Genomic DNA, 21,742 nt, shown 5'->3' with positions numbered 1-21,742 from the left:
CCGCTTTCACTAAATTCCTGCTTCGAATTCACAATCTTCTTCCGTATTTCCGAAGTTGATGGAGTTTTTGCCTGAAATAAATTGTTTTTTAAGGTAGACGCAAGTAGCTAGAAGTGGATTACCACCAAAAAATTATTTCTTCAGAATTAAAGATTAGGTGATGAAAAATATTTCGTGTTTCAGAAAAAAAATCGTGCTTAGGGGAATCCCTATACAGTATATGGTGAGAATGGTCACTGCATTGGTTGTATTTCTAACAATCATAACGAAAACATATTATATGCTATATGACATTGTCGACATATTAGCAGAGGTTTTGAAAAAGTAGAAGTAACAAAATGCAAACATTATTATATGACATGCTTGAAACCGAAACAGGTTAATCAGTTTAAAGTCTGACATGGTCATGCTGTAGTACATAAAATACTATTTTACATTACTTTCAGTTTTTTACGAAGTTTTGTTTGTTTTATTTTACAGCTTGTTTAGTTGAGATGGAATTATTATTGTACAGCGATGGGTCTGGTCAGTCTTGTAATATTAATGTCATTGAAATACCTAATTGTCAGTCAGTTACCGCTTTCAAGGAAAGTGTTTCTTCTTGCAACACTTTGTGCTGTGTAAGAGAAGACTATATTGTTTCTGCTATGCCTAATAAATCAGTGTTAAATGTCTTTGAAATGAATCGACGAAGCCAACCTTCTCAAAAAGTAGTTACTCCTGGTATTGTGAAGACACTTTGCATAAGCATGGATGGATGTTATATTGCTGCTGGCATAGAAGAGCGTGTTCTTGTCTGGGACTGTATTTCTGGAGAGCTGTTGTGCTCTTTGTCTAGACATTATCAAGATGTAACGAGCTTGTGTTTCAGCAGTAATTCCAGCTTTTTAATATCTTCTGGCTTGGATGGAATGATTGCTGTGTGGGATACGTCTGAATTAAGCAATGTTTTTGCTGATGATAAAAACAAGGAAACTTTATTTTGCTGGGCAAGTCATACTTTGCCTGTAACTCATGTGTGTTGTGGGTCTATTTGTGGTGGCAGATCAAGAGTGTTTTCCAGTTCTCTTGATCGAACAATAAAAATTCATGATTTAAGTGTGGGATCAATTCTATTGACTATCGTATTTTCTACAGGAATCACACGATTTTGTGTGGATTTAGCAGAAACGTTTTTGATAGCTGGTGGCTATGATGGTTCACTATGCAAAGTCGACTTGATTTCTGTTGCAAAGAAGGCATCTGAATTACACACAACTTCAGTGAATGTTAATGTAGACAATCAGAATTCTGAAAAATCTGTTTCAATTTTCTCTGGTCACAAAAAAGCCATTAACTGTTTAGCTTGCAATATAGATGCCAGCTTGTTTGCTTCAGGTTCAGAAGATGCAACTATTCGATTGTGGGACATTTGCAGTGGGCAATGTATTCGTAGTATCAATGCAAAGAGTGGAATAACAAACTTATTGTTTACTGTTTCGGTGCAAGGATTGTATTCCACAACTTATAAACCTTTGTATGCTTTTCCTAAGCTGGCCAGAGTTCCTGTAGAGATTGGATCTGAAGATTGTCCAAGAAAAATGTGTCGACTTGATTTGAAGTTGAATTCTAAATCTCAAAAGGTTGAAACAAAATTACAGAAAAATGTTGAATCATGTTTGACAACGGGCTCACAAGATGATAGCACAAATTTACAATCTCTTAATAAAGAAGTAAATGTTCTTAGACATGAAAATAAAAAGTTGTATGACTTTGCCTTGAGCAGCTTGTTGCCTTGCTAACTGTGTATCATAGATTTTAGCATTTAGGCTATGAACTATGTCAAGAATTTGGCGAAAAGCAACACAATCTTTCAAAAATTTTGTTTTAAACTAATCTTCAACAACTTTTCATTAACTCAATTACTGACTGCCAATATGATGATTGTGTGTCTGATCTAAGACAGATTTTGGCGCAAGCCAATATACGAATACCGTACTATGTTTTCACTCCCCCATATGACATTAAATCAGATGCTTCTGTTTAACGTAGGTATATATTGCAAAACCACACTTCTGAGGCACCATTTGGAATTTTAACAGTAAAAGCCCTTACTTGCAATTTCATCTTTGCGGCAAGAAAGAACACAAAATTGTTGACAAAGTTTTTGACAAACAGCTAGAATGTGTGAAGACTATTTTATGAATGAATTGTTTTAATAAAGTTCTTTTAACTTGATTAGTTTTATGCAGTTATCAAATTTTGGCAAAAAATTTGTAGCCTATCATTTTTATTGGTAGGTTACAAATCACAGTCACATTTAAAACATTTTAAAGTGGAGTTAAATTAGTGTTGCATTGAAGAAGCGTTATTTTCATTTACTTGTGAGCCTGTTTTCAAGTTTGTACCAATAGGACAAAATTCCATTAATTTTGTATGATATCATGAGCAATATCCGTCCCGTGTTTGCATCTCTTGTACAGTGACTACCTGTACTGAATTGCTTGCGTTGTAGTTTCCATCCTTTCTGTCTTAGTAAATCTCTTCTAAAGAAATGGGGCCATCACTGGATCAAAACTGGACTACTACTATCCGTGGAGATCACAATTTCTAAGAGTTTCAAATCATGCATTCACTGACCCCATGGAACTTTTCCCTTTGATGATCCTCAGTCTGAAAACAACTTCTAACTGTAACTTAAAGTAAAGACATTTACTCATGTAGCCTACCAGCACTATTTCATTTACAGCAATGTTTTAACGACTCTGCTGTGATCAAATCTTAATCATGTTGCTTTTGTAATTGCCACAAATTCCAACCTTGTGCAGTTTCAGGAAAGTTCATTAATCATCATTCAACGTTAAAGACGGTTTTCTAAGCCACATCACGTCAAATTGAAAACTTGTTGCGACTAACAAGATTGCATATATTCCATTTCAAATCAATAAAAATACGGTGTCTATCGTTGTTAATTCTTGCTACCATCGGTTGCCGAGAAACAAGTCTTTGATGTAATTTTTTTGAGCCACTTTGCGGCACATTCCTTACGCTGTACTAAAACTCTTGTGAGCTCGTGCTTCTGCTTTATAATTGGTCACAGCGGTAAACCATAATCTCTTCGTGGGAAAATTGTAACATAAAGTTCCCGGATCCGTTTGTCTGCATGTAGTGACCGAAAAGAAACACTCCTTGAAACGTCTATTCAATAAGTGTATTCCTGTAAAATTAGCCCGCGGCTATCGAAATCGAGATGCAACGCCTTGCACCTCTAAAAACTGTCACTACGATACAGATTACTTGGATAAAAGACGGAGAATTTGTCCAGCTAGCAAGCACCAAATAAACCAGTTAAATGTGCGACCGACTTCCAACAAACAACTTCGAGAATGAATCAGAAAAATTTGTGATAACTCAAAGGCACGCCAGCAGTAGCGCGACGCAACATTTCATGTCCAAACAGGTTTCAACTGAAACAGGTTTGACACAGGTCTTACGAACGATGGTGCAATTTTGGCTCATGTTTTAGGAATTTCCATGACGTAATATTCAGTAGACTTGAACGGTTTTTGTATGACGTTTGATTAGGTGAACAATTGTCTGGAACAATAATTTCAATATTGGTTAAGGTAGTCTTCTCTCGTGTTGTCGCTATATGTCAGGGCATCCGTTGGTTAGCCACTGCCTGGTGTCGTCATCGATGGAAATTAGGCCTTCCATACCATGGGGTGGTCTGTATAGCCGGCAATCCTTGATAATGTGGGCTGCCGTCTGCATTTCGCCACACTCACAAGCAGCACTCTCTGCCAAGCCCCAGCGCAACATGTCTGCACCATAGCGTCCAACACCAGTGAGCAAACGGTTACGCCTTGATGAGGCAAGTCTAGAGAGGCCATGTCCCAGCTGGTTTTCGGACGGGGATCTGAATACTTGGCGAAGTGGGGACGTGCTGCTTGACCATTGTTCACACCACGCCACATGGCACCACTGTTTGCTATGTGGCGTGGTGTGAAGGTAGTTTTATCTTTGGACTAAAGAAAACCTTTCAGATAGGCTAAATTTTGGTGAGCAAACGAAACCAAGCGACAACGCAGTACGGTATTTGACATGATACAAACATTGCAATAGTCCCCCATAGGTCAGTTGGTTAAACACCCGACTTTGTTCACGAAGACGCCGCAAGATCAAGCACCGTTGGTTCGACTCTCATGGTGTGCGCTTGAGCGACGCATTTTAAGGACCGCTCTTAGCGGTGCCAACTGGATGGAATAATTCGCAGACAACCACACTTAAAAAGGTCATACTAGCCTACTCTCTTTTTATCTCGGTGAACGGACGTGCGTCGGCTGTTCAAAACTTCTACAAGTACATGCCACACTACCAAGATTATGCCCTCCAAGAAGCTTTCTCTTTCTGTGGTTAAAGGTTCCCACAAGTCAATTTATTTTGTTTCAATAACGCCATATATATATATACAAACAAGCATAGTTGATGAAAGGTGAAAACAATGCATTGTGAGTTAGGCTACTGTACAGCTGCTGGATAAACTATAATTATTCCCAGCTGGCGATGCCTGTCGTTTTTGCATTGATTCAACGTTGGATCAGTGTGGAGGTGGCGAGTTTAGCTGACTGAAGTCTAAAATTATCGCTTTATCAAAGCACGCTTGATATCTTCAAGACATAACTTTCCTGGGTATAATTGAATTTCCGCAAGATGATGATGTTTTTTGCTAGTTTGTTTTATTTGTTTTTGTCATTGTTTTCATGTCGTCAAGTTATAGCCTATCTATTTTGTGAGTCGTGCAAGGCCTATGGTGCGTTGCGCTTGAAATGGCTTTGCCCGGGGTAGGATTTCTTTGTGGGGTTTTCTTTGCCTGCCTTGCTCTTCTTTGCTATGAGCTAAACGCATCAAGACTGTTCCCCTTACGACCATCAGCACTCTTGATAACGCACCATAGCCAATCTTCATAGCAACTGTCCATACAAACCATATATCAGCTAAAGCTATATGGGCTAATAAAGCTATAGCCTAAATATATGTTGTTTTTGTTTTGTAACATTTTCTTTTTTTATTTTCCCTTTATATCTTAAATTTTTCTGAAGGTGTTGCGACCGTACCAAATTTCTTTCAACTCAATAACTTACTTCGGTCTCAAGCAATCGGCAGCCGTGGCCGAGTGGTTAGCGCGTTGGGCTCGCAGTCGAGAGCCTGCATGTTCAACTCCAGCCACCCGCACTTGCTGTTGTTTCTCTGGGCAAGAAACTTAACGATAATTGCCTCTACCTAGTGATTGCTTTCGAGTAATGGGTAGTACCAAATTTAAGTCATAAGTAAAGTAGACAACCGGAAACAGACATTGCCGTCGGCTGCATCGTGGGTCAGGTGTACGTCGGAAGGCGTACACCGATGCATAGCCCTCAAGTCCGCTTTCTCGCAATGCAAGGTAAAAATATGAAAAACGAACAAACAAACAGCTGATAGAAAATCCAGCACTTGATTTGCTTTGTATCATCTTCTTTTCGCCCTTTTTCACGTCACGGAAAACGTAGTTTATGATTGGTTCGAGTTTTCATTTGCAGTGCCAGAATTATTTCTTTTTAAGTGACTACCAGTTTGCTTACCCAAAAATGCTCTTTCCGAAATATACTTTGTGAAACGACTTGGAAACCCTATGCTTCGATCAGAAAGAAGCTGATGCTGCAATGGGAGGTCTGAGGGCGCAGCCCCCCAGAAGTTGAAATGACTATGACGATTTTAGCCCACTATCCAAAATCACCCCCCCCCCCCGAATTCTAAAAGTGGATAGAGCCCCTGCTGCTATACATTCAATTTGACGCCTTGTAAAGGGGATATAGCCTACAGGAACGACATGGTCAGCAGCTTGTTCCACCGCGTCGCACTCGCAGGTTGATAAGGGAGCCAAACCCCACTTGTACATATTGGAATTGAAGCGACCGACTCCTGTTCAAATTCTATTGAGCTTGACCGTTACCAGCGACTAAGCCGTAAGATATGAGATTGGTATTGCTATGCACAATTGAGTTACATATCGTGATCACATCATTCACACTTTACCTGTGCAGTAAAGAATGAAGACGAAAAGTTAGCTATAGATTGTCCATCGGTGATCTTCAAACGATTCAAAAACATCTCTATTGTCAACACAACATCTCCAAGCTGAGTTGTGAAGTTGTCGCCATTTTTAATAATAATTTCTCGATACGCTTCCAAGGCCAAAAATACGTTTCGGACTGTAGTTTCTGAAACCTGAGAAAGGCGAAGAGAAACCGTAAGGCGTATCACCGATGCATAGCGCTCAAGTCCGCTTTCTCGCAATGCAGGATAAAGATAAACAAACAAAAAGCACGTTTTAACGTTCGCGTTTTGTCGCTTCTACCCTTTTCTCGACCTTTGCTATGCTGACGTGTATTGTTTTGATATGATGGTCAGAAATAAAAACAACTGAACTGAAGCGTAATCAGGATGGTAGCGAAAGATCATAAGCTGTGAACCACCACCCTTAAAATGAATCTAACTTCACACGTGTGCAAAGGTGGGCATATTATTTCAATAAATAAAAAGGGTTTAGCCACTGACATTAAAAACAACTGTTGTTGGCTTGAATCTTCATACCCAGATTGCATGCGAGAATAAAGATTCCAACCAGCAACTAAGATTAAGCCAACGACCAATCTGTGATTGTGTGCTAGAAAACAGCGTTTGCCAAAGTTTTACTAAAACATAACAAGGAAAAAAAACGTATAGGTCACAATGCGACAATAAATTTACTTCTTCAATTGCCTTGCCTGAACCAGGCATCGACGGCCTCAGATGAATAATTAGACCAAATGTTCCTATTATATATTGCATGGATGATTGTTTCTGTTTTGTCGTTAAATTGTTCCAGATGTGTTTGTCTTTGTCTGCCAGGTGCCGGCTTTCCAAAAATTTTACCAGTTAAAGAGAGATGCTCCAGTTTTTGCTTTCTTATTACATGGCCGAGAAATTTATATTGTCTGGTTTTCATACTTTTTAACAGAGTTCTGGTTTGGTTCACTTGGTGTAGAATTTCTTTATTTGTTTTCTTTGTGGAAAACTGTAATTTACTGTATTGTGGAAAACTGACATAAATAGGATAAGCAATAGATTGAGTTTCGCTTTTAGCAGCATGATTGTTGCTTACTTCACAATGTAGGCTAGATATTCAACAAGCAGCAGCTTCAAGACAAATAAAAGAGCAGCATTAAAGAACGACTCACTGACTTCAACATCATTCATCATAGCACATGAGTGACATGACTAGAAGACTGTGTTCCAAAGCTGGTGCAATTCGCTATTATCACAGTGAACTCGCAGCATCAGGTTTAAACAGGTCGTTTAATGCCTATACATTGTGAAATAAATAGGATGATTTCAGAGGGAGGGGGCGGATGCTCCCTTGCCCAAAATTTTTCTCTGGATGAGGTGGCAATGGTGCCCTTTTAAGGCCATGTAAGCTACTGCACATTTTGTAATATAACAATTTCAGCTATTCGTTTTTAGCCTAATTGTAATCCTTGATTTTTGACTCAAAAGAATGTTCACAAAATTTGTGACAATCACAAACTGGTGATGGACACCATTGACTTAGAAGCAGTTGCAAATGAGTTCATTCGAGCAACCGACTCGCGTAAAATGTTCTTCAGATAGGTTTGATATGTGTCTATATCAGGGCCTCTGTGAGAATTTTTCACCACGGTAGGGGTACGAAGAGTCATTCCGAGCCCCCCTCTCACTCCGGGCCCCCTTTGTCTTCAGCAAAACGCATGATGTTTGGTTAGACATATTGCACACCATACAACATTTTACTGCAGCATTGGACATCTGTGAGCAATTAAATAGCATCAGGCTGTGATAAAACTATTATTTAGTGTTTTGTGTTGTGCATATCATGTGCCTTGCCAATTTGTGTAAGCTATCCTGCATTATGCATGTTTTATTGATTATGAATGGCAAAGACTTACGTTTTATTATCAATTTGTACTGGAATCAAAAGGCATTTATTCGCATGGAAAAAGATTCGTCTAAAGGAATTGATATTAAGCGTGGAGTACGCCAAGGATGTGTACTTTCTCCATGTCTTTTTAATTTATATACAGAAATGATTTTTCGACTCATTGATGATATGAAAGGAGTAAAAGTTGGTGGCTTGAATATAACAAATTTACGCTATGCTGATGATACTGTTCTGTTGGCTGAATCACAAGAAGATCTTCAAGAAATATTGGACAATGTTAACTCAATTGGTAAAGAATTTAATATGAAAATTAACGCTAAAAAGACCAAATCAATGATAATCTCAAAATCACCAGACACTGCAGTAGCCTACTCCAAATTATAATTGACAATGAAATTATACAAACAGTAAAATCTTTTTCATATCTTGGTCATTTAATAACTGAAGATGGGAGGTGTGACCATGAAATTCTTAGGCGGATAGAAATTGCAAGAACTACATTTGGAAAAATGAAAAATATTTTAACCAATCAACGTTTAAATTTATCAACTCGTCTCAGAATCTTAAAATGCTATATCTGGTCGACCCTATTATACAATTCTGAAACTTGGACAATGTCACAAAAAATGGAGAAACGGATCGATGCCTTCGAGCTCTGGACATACAGGCAAATGTTAAAAATTTCATGGAAACAAATCTCTGGAAAATCAAATCAGCTACTCCAAATTGTCAGCATCTCCAAATTCAATTCAAGCAAAATGCTCTTACAAACAGTCAAAAAAAGAAAATTGAAGTATTTCGGACACACAATAAGGCAAAATTCATTACAAAGATCATTAATAGAAGGGAAGATGAACGGTAAAAGAAGTAAAGGCAGACCAAGAATGATTTGGACAACAAACATCACAAAATGGACAAAATTAACTTATGAATGTGCAGTAGGCTACGCACAGCTCATGGTCGAGAACAATGGCGCGCATTGTATCCAACCCTCCATACGAGGAAGGAACAAAATGATGATGATCCTGCATTGAATTTGTGTGTCAGTTGTTGATGGTGCTGTTGAGAGGTGTCGCTTGTACAGCTTTAATGTTAAAATTTCAAATTCATTTATTTATTTCTCTTAAATATAGCCTATAATTATTCCTGATGAGGACACTATGTGGTGTTGTAAACGTTGGATTTATTAGTTTTTTCTAGCTTTTTTGTGTGTTAAAAAATGTTAAATCCGTTACGTTACTGAGTGTTAGGCCTATATGTATCTGGTAGTGGTAGGCTACAACAAGTCAATCTCTCTACCAAGGCTCAAATAAAACATCTTGTTAAAATATAATCAAATTAATCATCTGACCAATAACCTTTCTTCATTAACTTTTGCATTCACCACATGCCTAGCAGAGGTGAACGAAGTCACTTTTTTTCACTCCGCCTCTGCTCCGAAATTCATATGAAGTGAAATCAGTGTGAAACTACCTTTTTCGAAAATTTTTTTAAAAACACGAAAAGCCCAAAAATAACCGGGTTTTTAAAAATAAACTAGCGTGTTGGGTTTTAAAAAAAAGCCCGGCTTTTTCTCAACCCTGCTTTTGCTTCACTATGCCCCCCCCCCCCCCGAACAGGAAAATGACTAACTTTTATGATTTAATTTAGGGTGTTATTAACAAAAAATTTGCACGTAAAGCATTAAATTACCACTTTGGGCACTGCTATTGTAGCGATTCAATTACCTCTCCGGGCATGGGCGCCGATGCCTATAGGACAGCGGGGACATGTCTCCGCCATCTTTTTATATGTCCCCACCATCTTTTCACATTATTTTTGTAACGTAAAAGGGAAAATATTAACCGAATGTCACAATTTTACCAGTCAGACGTTTAAAATCTATTGGAAGGAGGAGACAACATTTTTGTTTTATGCGAGCAAACCTCAACCGTAGTACAAATGTTTTTTTAGGCGGAGAAACTAAGGTGCAACGCACAAATTGTATTTGTTTTGGTTACACCAAATCCAGACAGTGCAGAGTGTTAGAATTACTTAGAAAGAGTCGTACAAGCATGTAGTGCAGTAGGCTTAGCTTGTGCTACTTTTGTGTGAGAAAAAAGGAGTTTTTTGAGTTCTTATTACATTGAAGTTAAGGGCTGCTAAATCGTCTTTGCCGTTTGGCAAAAAAAATGTAGGCTATATAGGCCAAATCAGCAGTTGGAAGGCTAGCAGGCAGCTTTTATGCTTTTTTTCAATTAAAAAAAAAAACTCTTACCCTGCCATTTTTTTTAAAGACTTGTTGGTCACAGTGGTAAACCATAATCTCTTCGTGGGAAAATTGTAACATAAGATTCCCGGATCCGTTCGTCTGTATGTAATGACCGAAAGAAACACACCTTTGAAAACGTCTATTCAAAATTGTATTTCTGTAAAATTAGCCACCTGGCTGTCGAAATTGAAATGCAACACCGTACACCACTAAAAACTTATCACTACAACAAACTACTTAGATAAAGACGGAACTTTCGTCCAGCTGGCAAGCACTAAGCAAACAGTTAAATATGCGACTAACTTTCAAGCAACCATTTTACGAATGACTAGAATACATTGCTATATCTCAAACTCACGTACGCAGTTACTGTGACGTTATAGTGAAACAATGTGAAGCAATTCTCAACAGGTGTGATACAAGTCTTTCGAACGATGGTGCAATCTTGGCTCATTTTTTAGGAAAAATTCCATGACGTAATACGCTAAGATTCAGTAGACCTGAACGGTTTTATATGACGTTTGATTTGGCGAACCATTGTCGGGAACACTTGTCACGTCCCAAAAAGATCCCAAATTGTATTCAGTATGAACATGGCCATGGTCAACCTCCTCAACTGCAAACACCACAGACGAAATATCGGTCAAAGTATTTTGCAATCATTGACCGCGCCGCAAAATTTTACTGACTATTTCAAGTCGACCGATCTTGAGCCCTACAAAATTCTACAAGAATCACTCTTTAGTGAAAAGTTACAATTACATGTGGATGATGTGGTAGACGATTATCCTGAGTTCTCTTACACAGAATCCCTTGCACAATATTTTCAAATGATAATCAAACAGATACCATCCGCTGTTTGGCAAACGTTTCCGCAAGTGGAACTTTTTATGTGACATTTGCTCATTTCACCTGTCAGCTCGTGTTCAGTCGAACGGTCATTTTCAACTTTGCGACGTGTCTAAACTTGGTTACGATCTACCATGACACAGAAACGACCAAATCATGCAATATGGTCTGGCATGTGCACAACAAAGTTTTGAGTTCGATCAACCCCCATGACCTCTCCAAGGAGTGCAAGGACTTCGTTTTTAATTCGCCGAAGACTCGTTGCCGACAGTGTTTGGCCGACTGCTGTCCAATGCTGACACTGACTGGGATGGACGACAAATGGCTCCTCGTGCCCCATCCTGTGAGTACCATCTGCTCTCAACCAGATGAGAAACGAAATTTGTCAACAAAGAGTCTCCACCCGGACGGCACAGCTGCAAGGGGCAATTGATAAGTTCAGACGCCCCACCATTCTGCACTCTGCAGCTCAACATAGAAGGCTACACAACAAGCAAGACCAAAGTTGTGGAGCAGCTTGCCCCATAGGCCTACCAACCGGGCACTGGTCATCCTCCTCCAGGAGACCCACTGCACTTCTGCAGATAGGCTAGCTATTCCCAACTACACGCTAGCCGGGTCTACCTTAAGCAGGAAGCCCGGTATTGCCACGTAGACGCAAGTAGCTATATAGGCTACGTGGATTACCACCAAAAAATATATATATTCAGAATTAAACAGTGGGTGATGAAAAACATTTCGTGTTTCGAAAAAAAATCGTGGCTATGGGAATCACTATATAGCCCATATTATTTATATACAATTTAGAATATCCCACATATCAGATAGCTTCAATCAGGGATTGCCTTCATTTCATAAACAATTGCAAGTAACCTTTTTGGAATAGGGCATTACCTTTCATCTGAGATGACAGTTTGGAATAAGAAGATTCCAGATTGTGTAAAGTTGAATGTCGAACACTTACAAGTCTTAGGCTACAGGTAAAGCCTTGTGTTTGACTGAAGACTTTCATTGCAGCACCTATATCCATACATAAGCAAATTAAATTTTATATGTAATGCATCATTGCGTTTTTTATCAAAACTAAATATAGAAGCATAAAATCAACAGCAATCACAGACTGTAGCCTACCTTTATGCTTCTGCACTTCTCCGGCAAAAATTTGGTAGGAAGAGTTTCACAAACAAGTTCTGCTGATGAGTTTGATCGATTTATGTCCCTCACCTTAAAGTGTTTTTCACATATTAATGCCCTGTTAGCACACAGCAAGTTAAAATACCTAGAGAAAAATTCTTGAACTACGACATTAAGATACAGCTCACAACTTTGTGGCTCACGTTTCTTTATGAAGAAGTTCTTTGATTCTATCACCCTTGCTTGCATCCCGTATGGACAAAATAAACTTTGTAAAATCGGATCGATGCTTTATTTCTTCTGCAGTCCTGCCAAGATCTGGACGTCTTATAGAAAACAGTGAACGTTTGTGTGCACTTGAATATGAATAAGCACATCCAGGAATGCAGCAATTTCGCATAGCCTATTTATATTGAAATACAGCAACCAAGCTACTGCAAAAAGGTATACTTCTCAAGTGGTTGTAACTTAGACGAACCTATTAGAAACCTTAAGCTGATGCCGTAACGATAACGAACTGTACGGTAGTTTACTAGTCCATGCTACGCATAGCCGTACGAAACCAAACCATTTTGGGGGAGCAAAACGTAAATTTGCCCAAATCTGCACGCTTTTATAGAAATTGCCCAAATGTAATGTATGCGGTGCATGATAACAGTGAAAAACTAACACAACAAGATCCCAGCAGTGGCGTAGCCAGGAATTTTAAAAGGGGGGGGGTTTGACGCTAATGGCGACACCCAGCGGCGGGGGGTCAGGGGGGCCTCCCCCAGAAAATTTTGAAAAGTTACTTTGAATTTGGTGCATTCTGAAAGTATTTTCAACAAAAATGTGGGTATGAATATTCCTGTAAAATGGTGCTGTCCGGTGGCATAGCAAAAAGATAAGATCATGTTTTCTTCGGCATTTTTCGGAAATAAAGCTACAAGTCTCTATATTTTCTTGTTGCTAATTCCTGGCTGAGATATTTGAATGTTTGGTAATGGCAAAACTCGCTCTTTGCATGTTTTATTTAAAATTAGGCAAACTTTGTTTTAGAGGCTTGAAAAGCATCATTCTCAATATCGTGACGTCACACGCGTGCCGAAGGGGGGGTTGCAACCCCCAAAACCCCCCCTTTGGCACGCCACTGATCACCAGCTAGCTAGAATTTCTTACCAAGAAATCAAGATAGAACTACTGAATTTATCTTTGAAGATACCTTGCTTGTGCAATGCACTCGATGCTTCTGCACTTTGGCATGGTAGGTAGGATTAACAAATTTGTTTTACACATCACAAATAAAAAAAAAACCCACTTGAATACTCAGTTGTGATGTCATAAAAGACTCAGAAAAATAAACATTGCAGGAAACTGGCTCAGGGTGACCATGCGGATTCAGAAAAAGTACATAACAATAAAGAAGTAAATGTAATAAAACACAGACATACTACTTCTGTTCAAATAAACTTTGTTCAATCAATTAAAGTAGTTTTGATGATACAGTACAAATTTTAGTACAAATAATAAAAAGGTCTGGCAGCACTACTTCAAGTTTGCATACAGAGGTAGGCACTTTAACATGCAGATATTCAATCCAGCACGAACCAATCAGAAGCTACGCTTTTCATGACGTCATCAAGATTGCGTTTGGGAAGAATAAAGGAAAAACGCAAATTCTAGCTAAATTAAATCATCGCTTTGCCATCGGTTGGCTTGGCGCATTGGGTTAGGGCGGTAGTAGTCATTACAATGACGTGGGTTTGACTCCCATCTCTGCTATAGCTCTTTTTTCTTCTGTAATTACCAAACAAAGTTCAAAGTAATTATTAATTCTCTGGCTGAATGCTGGAATGGTCACAATAGCAGATAACGTAGATAACGTACAGATAACGTAGCATCTCATTGGTTCGTGGTTGGATTGGATACGCGCGTGGATTATTAGAAATCTGCTTGTTAAAGTGCCTACCGCATACAGACGGTGACATAGGATTCAAAGAACGCAATTAGCCTAACAGTTTGTATTTACATTGATTCAATGTCTGAATATTGAATAATGTTCAATCGTCGGATTTGCAGAAGGCGTCGGATTTTCAAAAAATCGCCGAATAGGAAACTCGCCGAACAGTAGCAGAACCTTTTATAAAAGTAACCAAACAAAGCTAAGGAACACCTTAACATTACTTTTAACAGGTATAATATTTTTTTGTTAAATGTTGTGGTGTTGCTTAGCTATGTCTGTTATGGTTGAAAAAGTACTGTAACCTCTCCACCTGAATTGTTTTATAAAAGTATTCACCAGATTTATATAAATTCATATTTTGTAGTTGCCCAAATCAAGGTGATGCATTTATGGACATCATGAAAAAAATTAAAGACTTTGTAAATTTTGATGCCGAGGCAACTGCATCATGCCAAGTTGGGCAGTTTTATAAATATACTATGATCAGATAATTTCATGTTTTTTGTTGCCCAAATCTAAATGCTACAGTTATAATGTAAATGGGAAAAATTAATGAATTTGTTCATTTCGGGGAAACTGCCTCACGCTAATTTGGGCAGTTGCATAAACAGACTAGCCTAATCAGTTTCATCAGATAATTTCATGCTTTCAGCTGCCCAAATCAACACGATGCATTTGAGAAAATTAATAAAATTAGCTATATTAATATGTATAGTAATATTAATAATATATTATAATATGTATTATAATATGTATATTATAATATATATTATATATATATAATAATATATAATTATATAATATATATAATTATTAATTATATCATTATATAATTAATTTAATTATACAATTATATTAATTATATATTATTATATTATATTATTATTATTATATTATTATTATTATTATAATATTATTATTATATTATATTATTATATTATATATATTATTATATTAATTATATTAATTATATTAATTATATTAATTATATTAATTATATTAATTTAATATAATTTAATTATATAATTATATAATTATTATATATATATAATTATATATATAATATGTATTATATATATAATATATATAATATATATTATAATATGTATATTAATAATATGTAGTATTAATAGTTTTCATTGTTTTAAAATTAGCTATATACCCAGCTAGAAATTTCACGTGTATTACACGTAGATTCTACGTACCTTGGGTCGTGTATTATACGTTAATTTTAACGTATAATACACGCATATGTGTCGACACTATTTCACGTGTATTACACGTATATTTGGTGGTGGATTTTACATGTTTTACACCCGCATTCCACCTAATTTCCGCGTATCTGACAAGACTAATACACGTGTTTTCCACGTATATTTGGTGGTGGATTTCACGTGTTTTACACCCGCATTCTACTCAATTTCCGCGTATCTTACAACACTAATACACGTAGAATCTACGTATCTTGGGTCGTGTATTATACGTTAATTTTAACGTGTAATACACGTATATGTGTCGACACTATTCCACGTGTATTACACGTATATTTGGTGGTGGATTTTACATGTTTTTACGCTCACATTCTACCTAATTTCCGCGTATCTGAAATCAACAATTTAATACATGTGTATTTGTTATCTATAAAACTTATGCGTATTGTGTGCCATTATTTTTATCAATAGCAGTATAGATCGTCCTTGTTAACTGCAACTATCTACGTATTCAACTTCAAAAACTACATACCGGTATCAAAGAACATTTATTTGTAATGCAAAAACTACTCAAGTATTAGTGTTTGTGAGTGAGGACGTGATGGTAATGTCGTCGGCAGAGACGAGCCAGTCTACACGAGGTTGGAATGTCAGGTCAGCAGGACCAGGTCTTGCTGCAAATTGGCTCACTTCCCTCGTCCGGCTCACAGAGTTGGTCCTGTTCCGACATGATTTTCTTTTCATTTTTCTTGTGTTTCTGAAAAACAAGAACAGTGCAAACAGTGTACTCGGGAAGATAACAATGCGTTATTCAAATAAATAAATAGGCGTAAATGGCAACTCTTTAATCGCTGATAAACGTTGTTATCCTTACCTGTGTAGATCCTTTGGGAATTAAAAAAAAAGTCTGTGCTTGCACCAAGAAGTTCGGATAGTTTTCCGTCTTTGTTGAGTGTAAGCCAATATTCTGAAAAAGAAAAGGTATTCATTAATCTTTCTTTTTATCTTTAAAAACATTAGGCAAAGTATGTTTATGATGTACCATGCCGAAAGAATAAATGAATTTGATATACTTTGGTGTATCAGAGTACAAATTTGATATACTTTGGTGTATTAGAGTACATTAGAGTACAAAACTGATTAAGAGTACAATACATCTCTTTACCTATTTAGCAGTAGTTGTATTTCAATCAAACAATATAACATAAAATAAGGAGCGCTCACAATTAATGTCAACAGCTAAAGGTTGGCACTCTACAGATTTGAAATTGTTGTCAAAGGGAATATAATGTGGCTGATGTCTATTGCGGCGGTATCGGTAAGGAAAATGAAGTGTTCAATGCAAGCCTCCTTCTTTGTCTGATGTTCTTCATCATCATCACTATCTAAACAAAAAATGAAAAGTTTACCGTAAATTTCAACTACAACAAACATGTTTTCTGTGTAGTACCTAGCATTAAAAAATCGGCCTGGTACTATTGGGAGAATCCATTTCGGAGACAGCCTTTTCGGAGATTTCTAAAATCCCAGAAGGGCATATGTATATTAAAAGGAATTAGCTTATAATAGAGGCTATGTACCATTGTACCGTAATGTCTTAGCGAGAAAAAAAAACAGTTGTCAAACGGGGTTTCATGATTAATAATAGAGGTTAATAAAATACAACGTAGGTACTAGGTAGCACAGTTCAGTTGAGACTCACTGATGGAGAGACGCAAAACCAATTAATGCTTAAGCACAGTTATATGGTCGAACAATGGGTGTACTGTGAGATTGTACTGTACATGTGCTGTCACGGAATTGTTCTTAGAATCTCTCCCTCAGCCAGTATCATCTGTGCTACCTACGTTGATCACTCTCTACATATATGGAACTGTGTAGCTTAAAATTTTTGGGTAATAACACAAGACAGGTTTGAACGATACTTATAGATTTACAATCACTAAAGTTAGATCGCAATCAGTCTGTTTCCCCTTATGAGGGTTCGTCGGGAGGTATTTACTGACGAACCCTAATAGGGGGAACAGACTGTTGATATCTTAGTTTAGTGACTGTAAATCCATAAATATAGATTATAGAACTATATATATACATTAAATTTATAATCTCATCAATAAATTTTTCTAAACTACTTTAACAATTGTTTATTATCAACCTACCCAATCAGAAGAACTTAGGACTTCTACTCTTCTCTTTGTACGCTTTCTGATGATCTGATCCTCTTCTTTCAAGTTCAAAGTGTATTCTTCTTTCTCCGACATAGCTAAAGCAATTTTATAGTTATCTGAAATATAAACATTTAGGCTAAACTAAATAATATAGGTTATCAATAGGGTCATTTTTATTTTGACCTAAAATTTTTGTTTTAACTTTATTTTTATCAAATTTTGACTTTATTTTGACCTAACGAAATTTGTAGAGGCCACACTGGCCACAGTTCTTCCTTGAATTGATACCAGTTACCCAAATATCACATTTTGTCGATTTCAGATCTAAACGTGTTCAATAAAAGTTGCCTTGATTGCAATGCTTGTTGTCGCTCCAATCCAGCTTAATAGCGTTTACTTTTCCTGTCGCTTTCAACAAAATACGTTTTATCTCAATTCACTACATACTCGCAAAAATTCACCTTAAATCACCCCCGAGAGTTGCATTAAATTCAGCAGGAAAATCTCGCCAAATCTGACTAACTTTTGCAGAAGACAATTTAGCTTGCTTGGGCATTTTTGTATTACAAAATATCAGTAAGCTATTTCTAAAATCCAAACTGTTGATCTTCGAAAAGACCACGTTTGTGAAGAGGACGTGTTTTATAAGAACTATTTAAATACGTAACAAGGAATAACTTAAACAATGGACAATTTGTGATAACAGTTACTGTTGATCCAAAAAGGCATTGTGACATATTTTCTGCTTTTATGGGTTCATATGGCTTAATTGTGTCGCAGTTCCTGATTTACAAGACTATGCATCTACGAGGATTTTGACAAAAATTACTCTCAAGAAACACAAAAAAGTTTGTCAAAAGCCATAATTTGACAAACTTTGACTTTATTGTCAATTTTGACCTATAAACTTGTTAGAAACAGTCCCCTAGGTGCTTAAAACAACTTTATTCTCTGATTCGTGTACAGACGAGGTCCTTAAAAAATTCTGACTTTATTGACTTTTGCGGGCCCTAGTTATCAATAACAATGATCTACACAATTTTTGCTCTATGAACTTTGAAAACTGATTAAGAGTAATTTTGGGGTGCTGAATCCGAATCTTACCTCAAATTTATCCTATCACGTCAGGTTTGTGAGATATGATAACGGCAAATTATTACTTTTGTCAAAAGTGGTAGATTAGACGTTGCGTTTATTGCACACGCACATTGTGCTACTCCATCTTCAAGCCACCTAACGAAGTGGAAGGTCTGCATGTCATGGATGATGAAACCAAAGACTGGCTGCTCTCTGGTAGCCTTCCAGTGTAGTCCGGGAACATCGTGAATCTGGGGTGGTAAAAGGATAGACCCTCGGCCCCAGACGCTCACATAACGACGACAATTGTGCTATATCCAGGCCATGTGATGCATAAGTAGCTGAAATACACCCACCAACTATAATTTTGATACTAACTTGTTTTCTAAGCAACATTATTAACAAGGCAGTAATAACAAGCTAAAAGGGAGGCTAAAAGTATAACTGACCCCCTCCCCTGTCAATGTTTTGCATGAAACCACAAAGATTTAAGCAGGCCTATGTCAAATGTCAATGCTCCAGTAACCTTATTTAGGCTGTTTTGGCCAGTCTAACACTAAACTTTCATTATAGCACTGCACATGTTGGTGGTAAACGCAACGCCAAATCTTCCACTTTTGACAAAAGTAACAATTTGTTGTTATCATATCTCACAAACCTGACGTGATAGGATAAATCTGAGGTCAGATTGGAATTCAGCACCCAAAAGTTACTCTAAATCAGTTTTCAAAATTCATGGAGCAAAAAAAATGGCAGTGGCTATTTGACCGGCTCCGGTCTTTTAATCTGAAACACTATTTGACCGGTCATGACGTATTCTTTTTTCTTTTTCTCTTTCAAATTCAAAGCAAAAGATGAGAGGAAAAGAAAAAAGTTCCTATATAACTTCTAAATTCAACAATTTTGTTTAACTGAGCGAGTGGCGTGTACGATACTTCTCAGGCTGGTGTTCACGAGGGTATGAGTTCGATACTACCCGTAAGCATTTTTTTGTTTTTTTTTAAAACTAAATTTTGACCCGAAGTGACTCAATCGTTAGGTTGCTGCATTTTTGTTGTCAATTTTTAATTCGAGTAGCTTTTTTTTGCCTTTTCAAATATAAGTAATAAAGTTAGAGCATTTTTAATTTAGTCATTTTTTAATCTAAAGTGAACTGCTGTAAATTTTACTGTACTATGCTGTTGATAAAGTTGTATGATACTGAAGAGGGTTCAATACACGAAATCGTGATATGCAACAGAAGAATTTAAAATTGGACTTTGTCATACTTTTTTGATCATTGAATTTCCAGGCAATGTATCTTTTCTCATTTTCTTTTTCTGTTTGAATTAACATCTACTCTAAAAGGTCGTCGTTAATATAATAGTATTCCCATTTTTTTCATATTTATTGATTTTATTGCTTTCGTGTCTGCTTTACGCGGATCCCCGATTAACTATATATACGTTGATACGAGTTTAAAGTGATCGCCCCCTTTTTTTTAATATTTTTAATTTGCTGGAATTTGAGAATTTCTTTGGGTAAGTTTCCGTTCGTCATAAGAGGATGTGACATTGTGACCGGTGTTTGCCGAATGACGCATTACATTTTTGCTCTCAATAAGTTAGTTTGGTGGCTGTAAAAAGTGACAATACTTCTTTTAAAAAAATGGTTTCATCAATGTTCAGTTAACTTTTAAGCAGTGTTTTTTAGCAGGCAATTTTAGTTTAAAATTAAATGCTTCTGGGTAGTATAGAACTCACAACGCTGAGGATACCAGCCCGAGAAAGATCGCACGCACCACTGACTCAGTTCAATAAAACAATCGAATTTAGATGTTACATAGGCACTTTTTCTTCTTTTGCCTTTTGCTTTAAATGAGAAAAAGAAAAACGTCATGACCGGTCCAACAGTGTTTCAGATTAAAAGACCGGAGCTGGTCAAATAGCCACTCCCAAAAAAATTCTTTTTTGTAGACCAGTGTAATTCACTTCATGCAAAAGTTATCAATACTTGCCATAAAGAAATTGACTACAAAACGCTCTTCTTGCAATAAACATAAAATTTGTAGCAATATAAAAATATAGCATTTCTTACCATTATAACCAAGGACTCTTATTGCATATACACAATGTACAATTGTACATTTCGCCTTATCCACAAATAAGCATTTTTTAACATGATTGCTTGCTCCAAATGGTGGCCAATAACATTGACCTAAGTTGGTACGGTAGTCTGCAAAGTAAATAGGAATAGCAGCATGCCATTTATAAACCAGGTTAAGCAAATTTGGTATACTTTAGCCTACTGGCTTAAAAATGCACAAGATCATTAGATCAACACCTGTCAAAAAAGTGGGATTGGTTTTACTATGTTGTTGAACAAAGACACAAACTGGATAAAATCATTTTTCAAACAATTCACCAATGTCGTCAATGAACTCAATATATATTAATGGTGCTCACCTTTCTATAAATGTCCATGAACTTGGTACAACTTGAACAGTATTTTCCTTGTAAATTCAACAACTGTGTATTTTGCGATTTCATGACACTGAGCGATTACGGTTTTGGTTACTGATACCTTGAATTTCATTTGTGTGCTCACTGTGCTGCTGTTTCTGTTCATCAAAACATCGCCGTTTGGCTTTACATGCACATTTGTTTGCTATCCACCTTCTTTGGTAAAGTCTACACTTTTCATTACGATTATCCATTACAAGAGTAAAAATATTTCTAAATTAAACAGATTAAAAACAGTTTTTCAACAATTTTCAACTATCGATTACGTCTTGGCCTCATAGAATTGAGACATTTTGGTGCAAGTCCCTTAGGTGTGGTTCTTTGGCAACCACATTATGGTATGAGGACTTTTTGGTGCAAAATCTGGGTAGGAAGTGTCACAAGTATGTGATGAGGCCAGACTGACTGAGATGTTGGTCTGTTAGCAATGGCTTAAAACAGTCCCTACGGTACGTACATGATATACCAGTACAAGGTACACTAGCTATTCTGGTGACATACTGATATAGGATTTTAGTCGATATTGACCTCTTGCAGGCATGGCCTCATTATACTCTGGAGTAAATTGTACTAAAATGTACAGGCAGGGCATACCATGCCATTCGTTGTTATGCCCTACCATGACATGTCCTGC

The 21,742-nt window shown here is 36.9% G+C and overlaps 1 protein-coding gene and 1 long non-coding RNA gene across 3 annotated transcripts; one reads left to right on the top strand and one right to left on the bottom strand.

The window, feature by feature from the left end:
• The first annotated feature begins 486 nt into the window (after window positions 1-486).
• Window positions 487-2,932, top strand: LOC145765001 (WD repeat-containing protein 18-like). Its single transcript, XM_082576729.1, has one exon. It carries the CDS (start codon window positions 495-497, stop codon window positions 1,779-1,781), a length of 1,287 nt encoding a protein of 428 aa, XP_082432855.1. The 5' UTR covers window positions 487-494; the 3' UTR covers window positions 1,782-2,932.
• Window positions 2,933-16,003: 13,071 nt separating this feature from the next.
• On the bottom strand, window positions 16,004-21,311 carry LOC145786835 (uncharacterized). 2 transcript variants are annotated; one of them, XR_014291319.1, is made up of 6 exons: window positions 21,052-21,311; window positions 20,684-20,821; window positions 17,522-17,646; window positions 16,587-16,747; window positions 16,237-16,329; window positions 16,004-16,119 (listed from the first exon to the last, which is right to left on the bottom strand). It is a non-coding gene; the product is annotated as an uncharacterized LOC145786835 (long non-coding RNA). The 2 variants fall into 2 exon arrangements; XR_014291320.1 differs by having other exon boundaries at window positions 17,522-17,625.
• Between the last annotated feature and the right edge of the window lie 431 nt (window positions 21,312-21,742).

Source organism: Aplidium turbinatum, chromosome 2 (assembly GCF_918807975.1).
Source record: "Aplidium turbinatum chromosome 2, kaAplTurb1.1, whole genome shotgun sequence".
In the NCBI taxonomy this organism is placed as follows: Eukaryota; Metazoa; Chordata; class Ascidiacea; order Aplousobranchia; family Polyclinidae; genus Aplidium; species Aplidium turbinatum.
The sequence above is the reverse complement of the archived record's forward strand: the minus strand, read 5'-3'. Positions and strand labels throughout refer to the sequence as shown.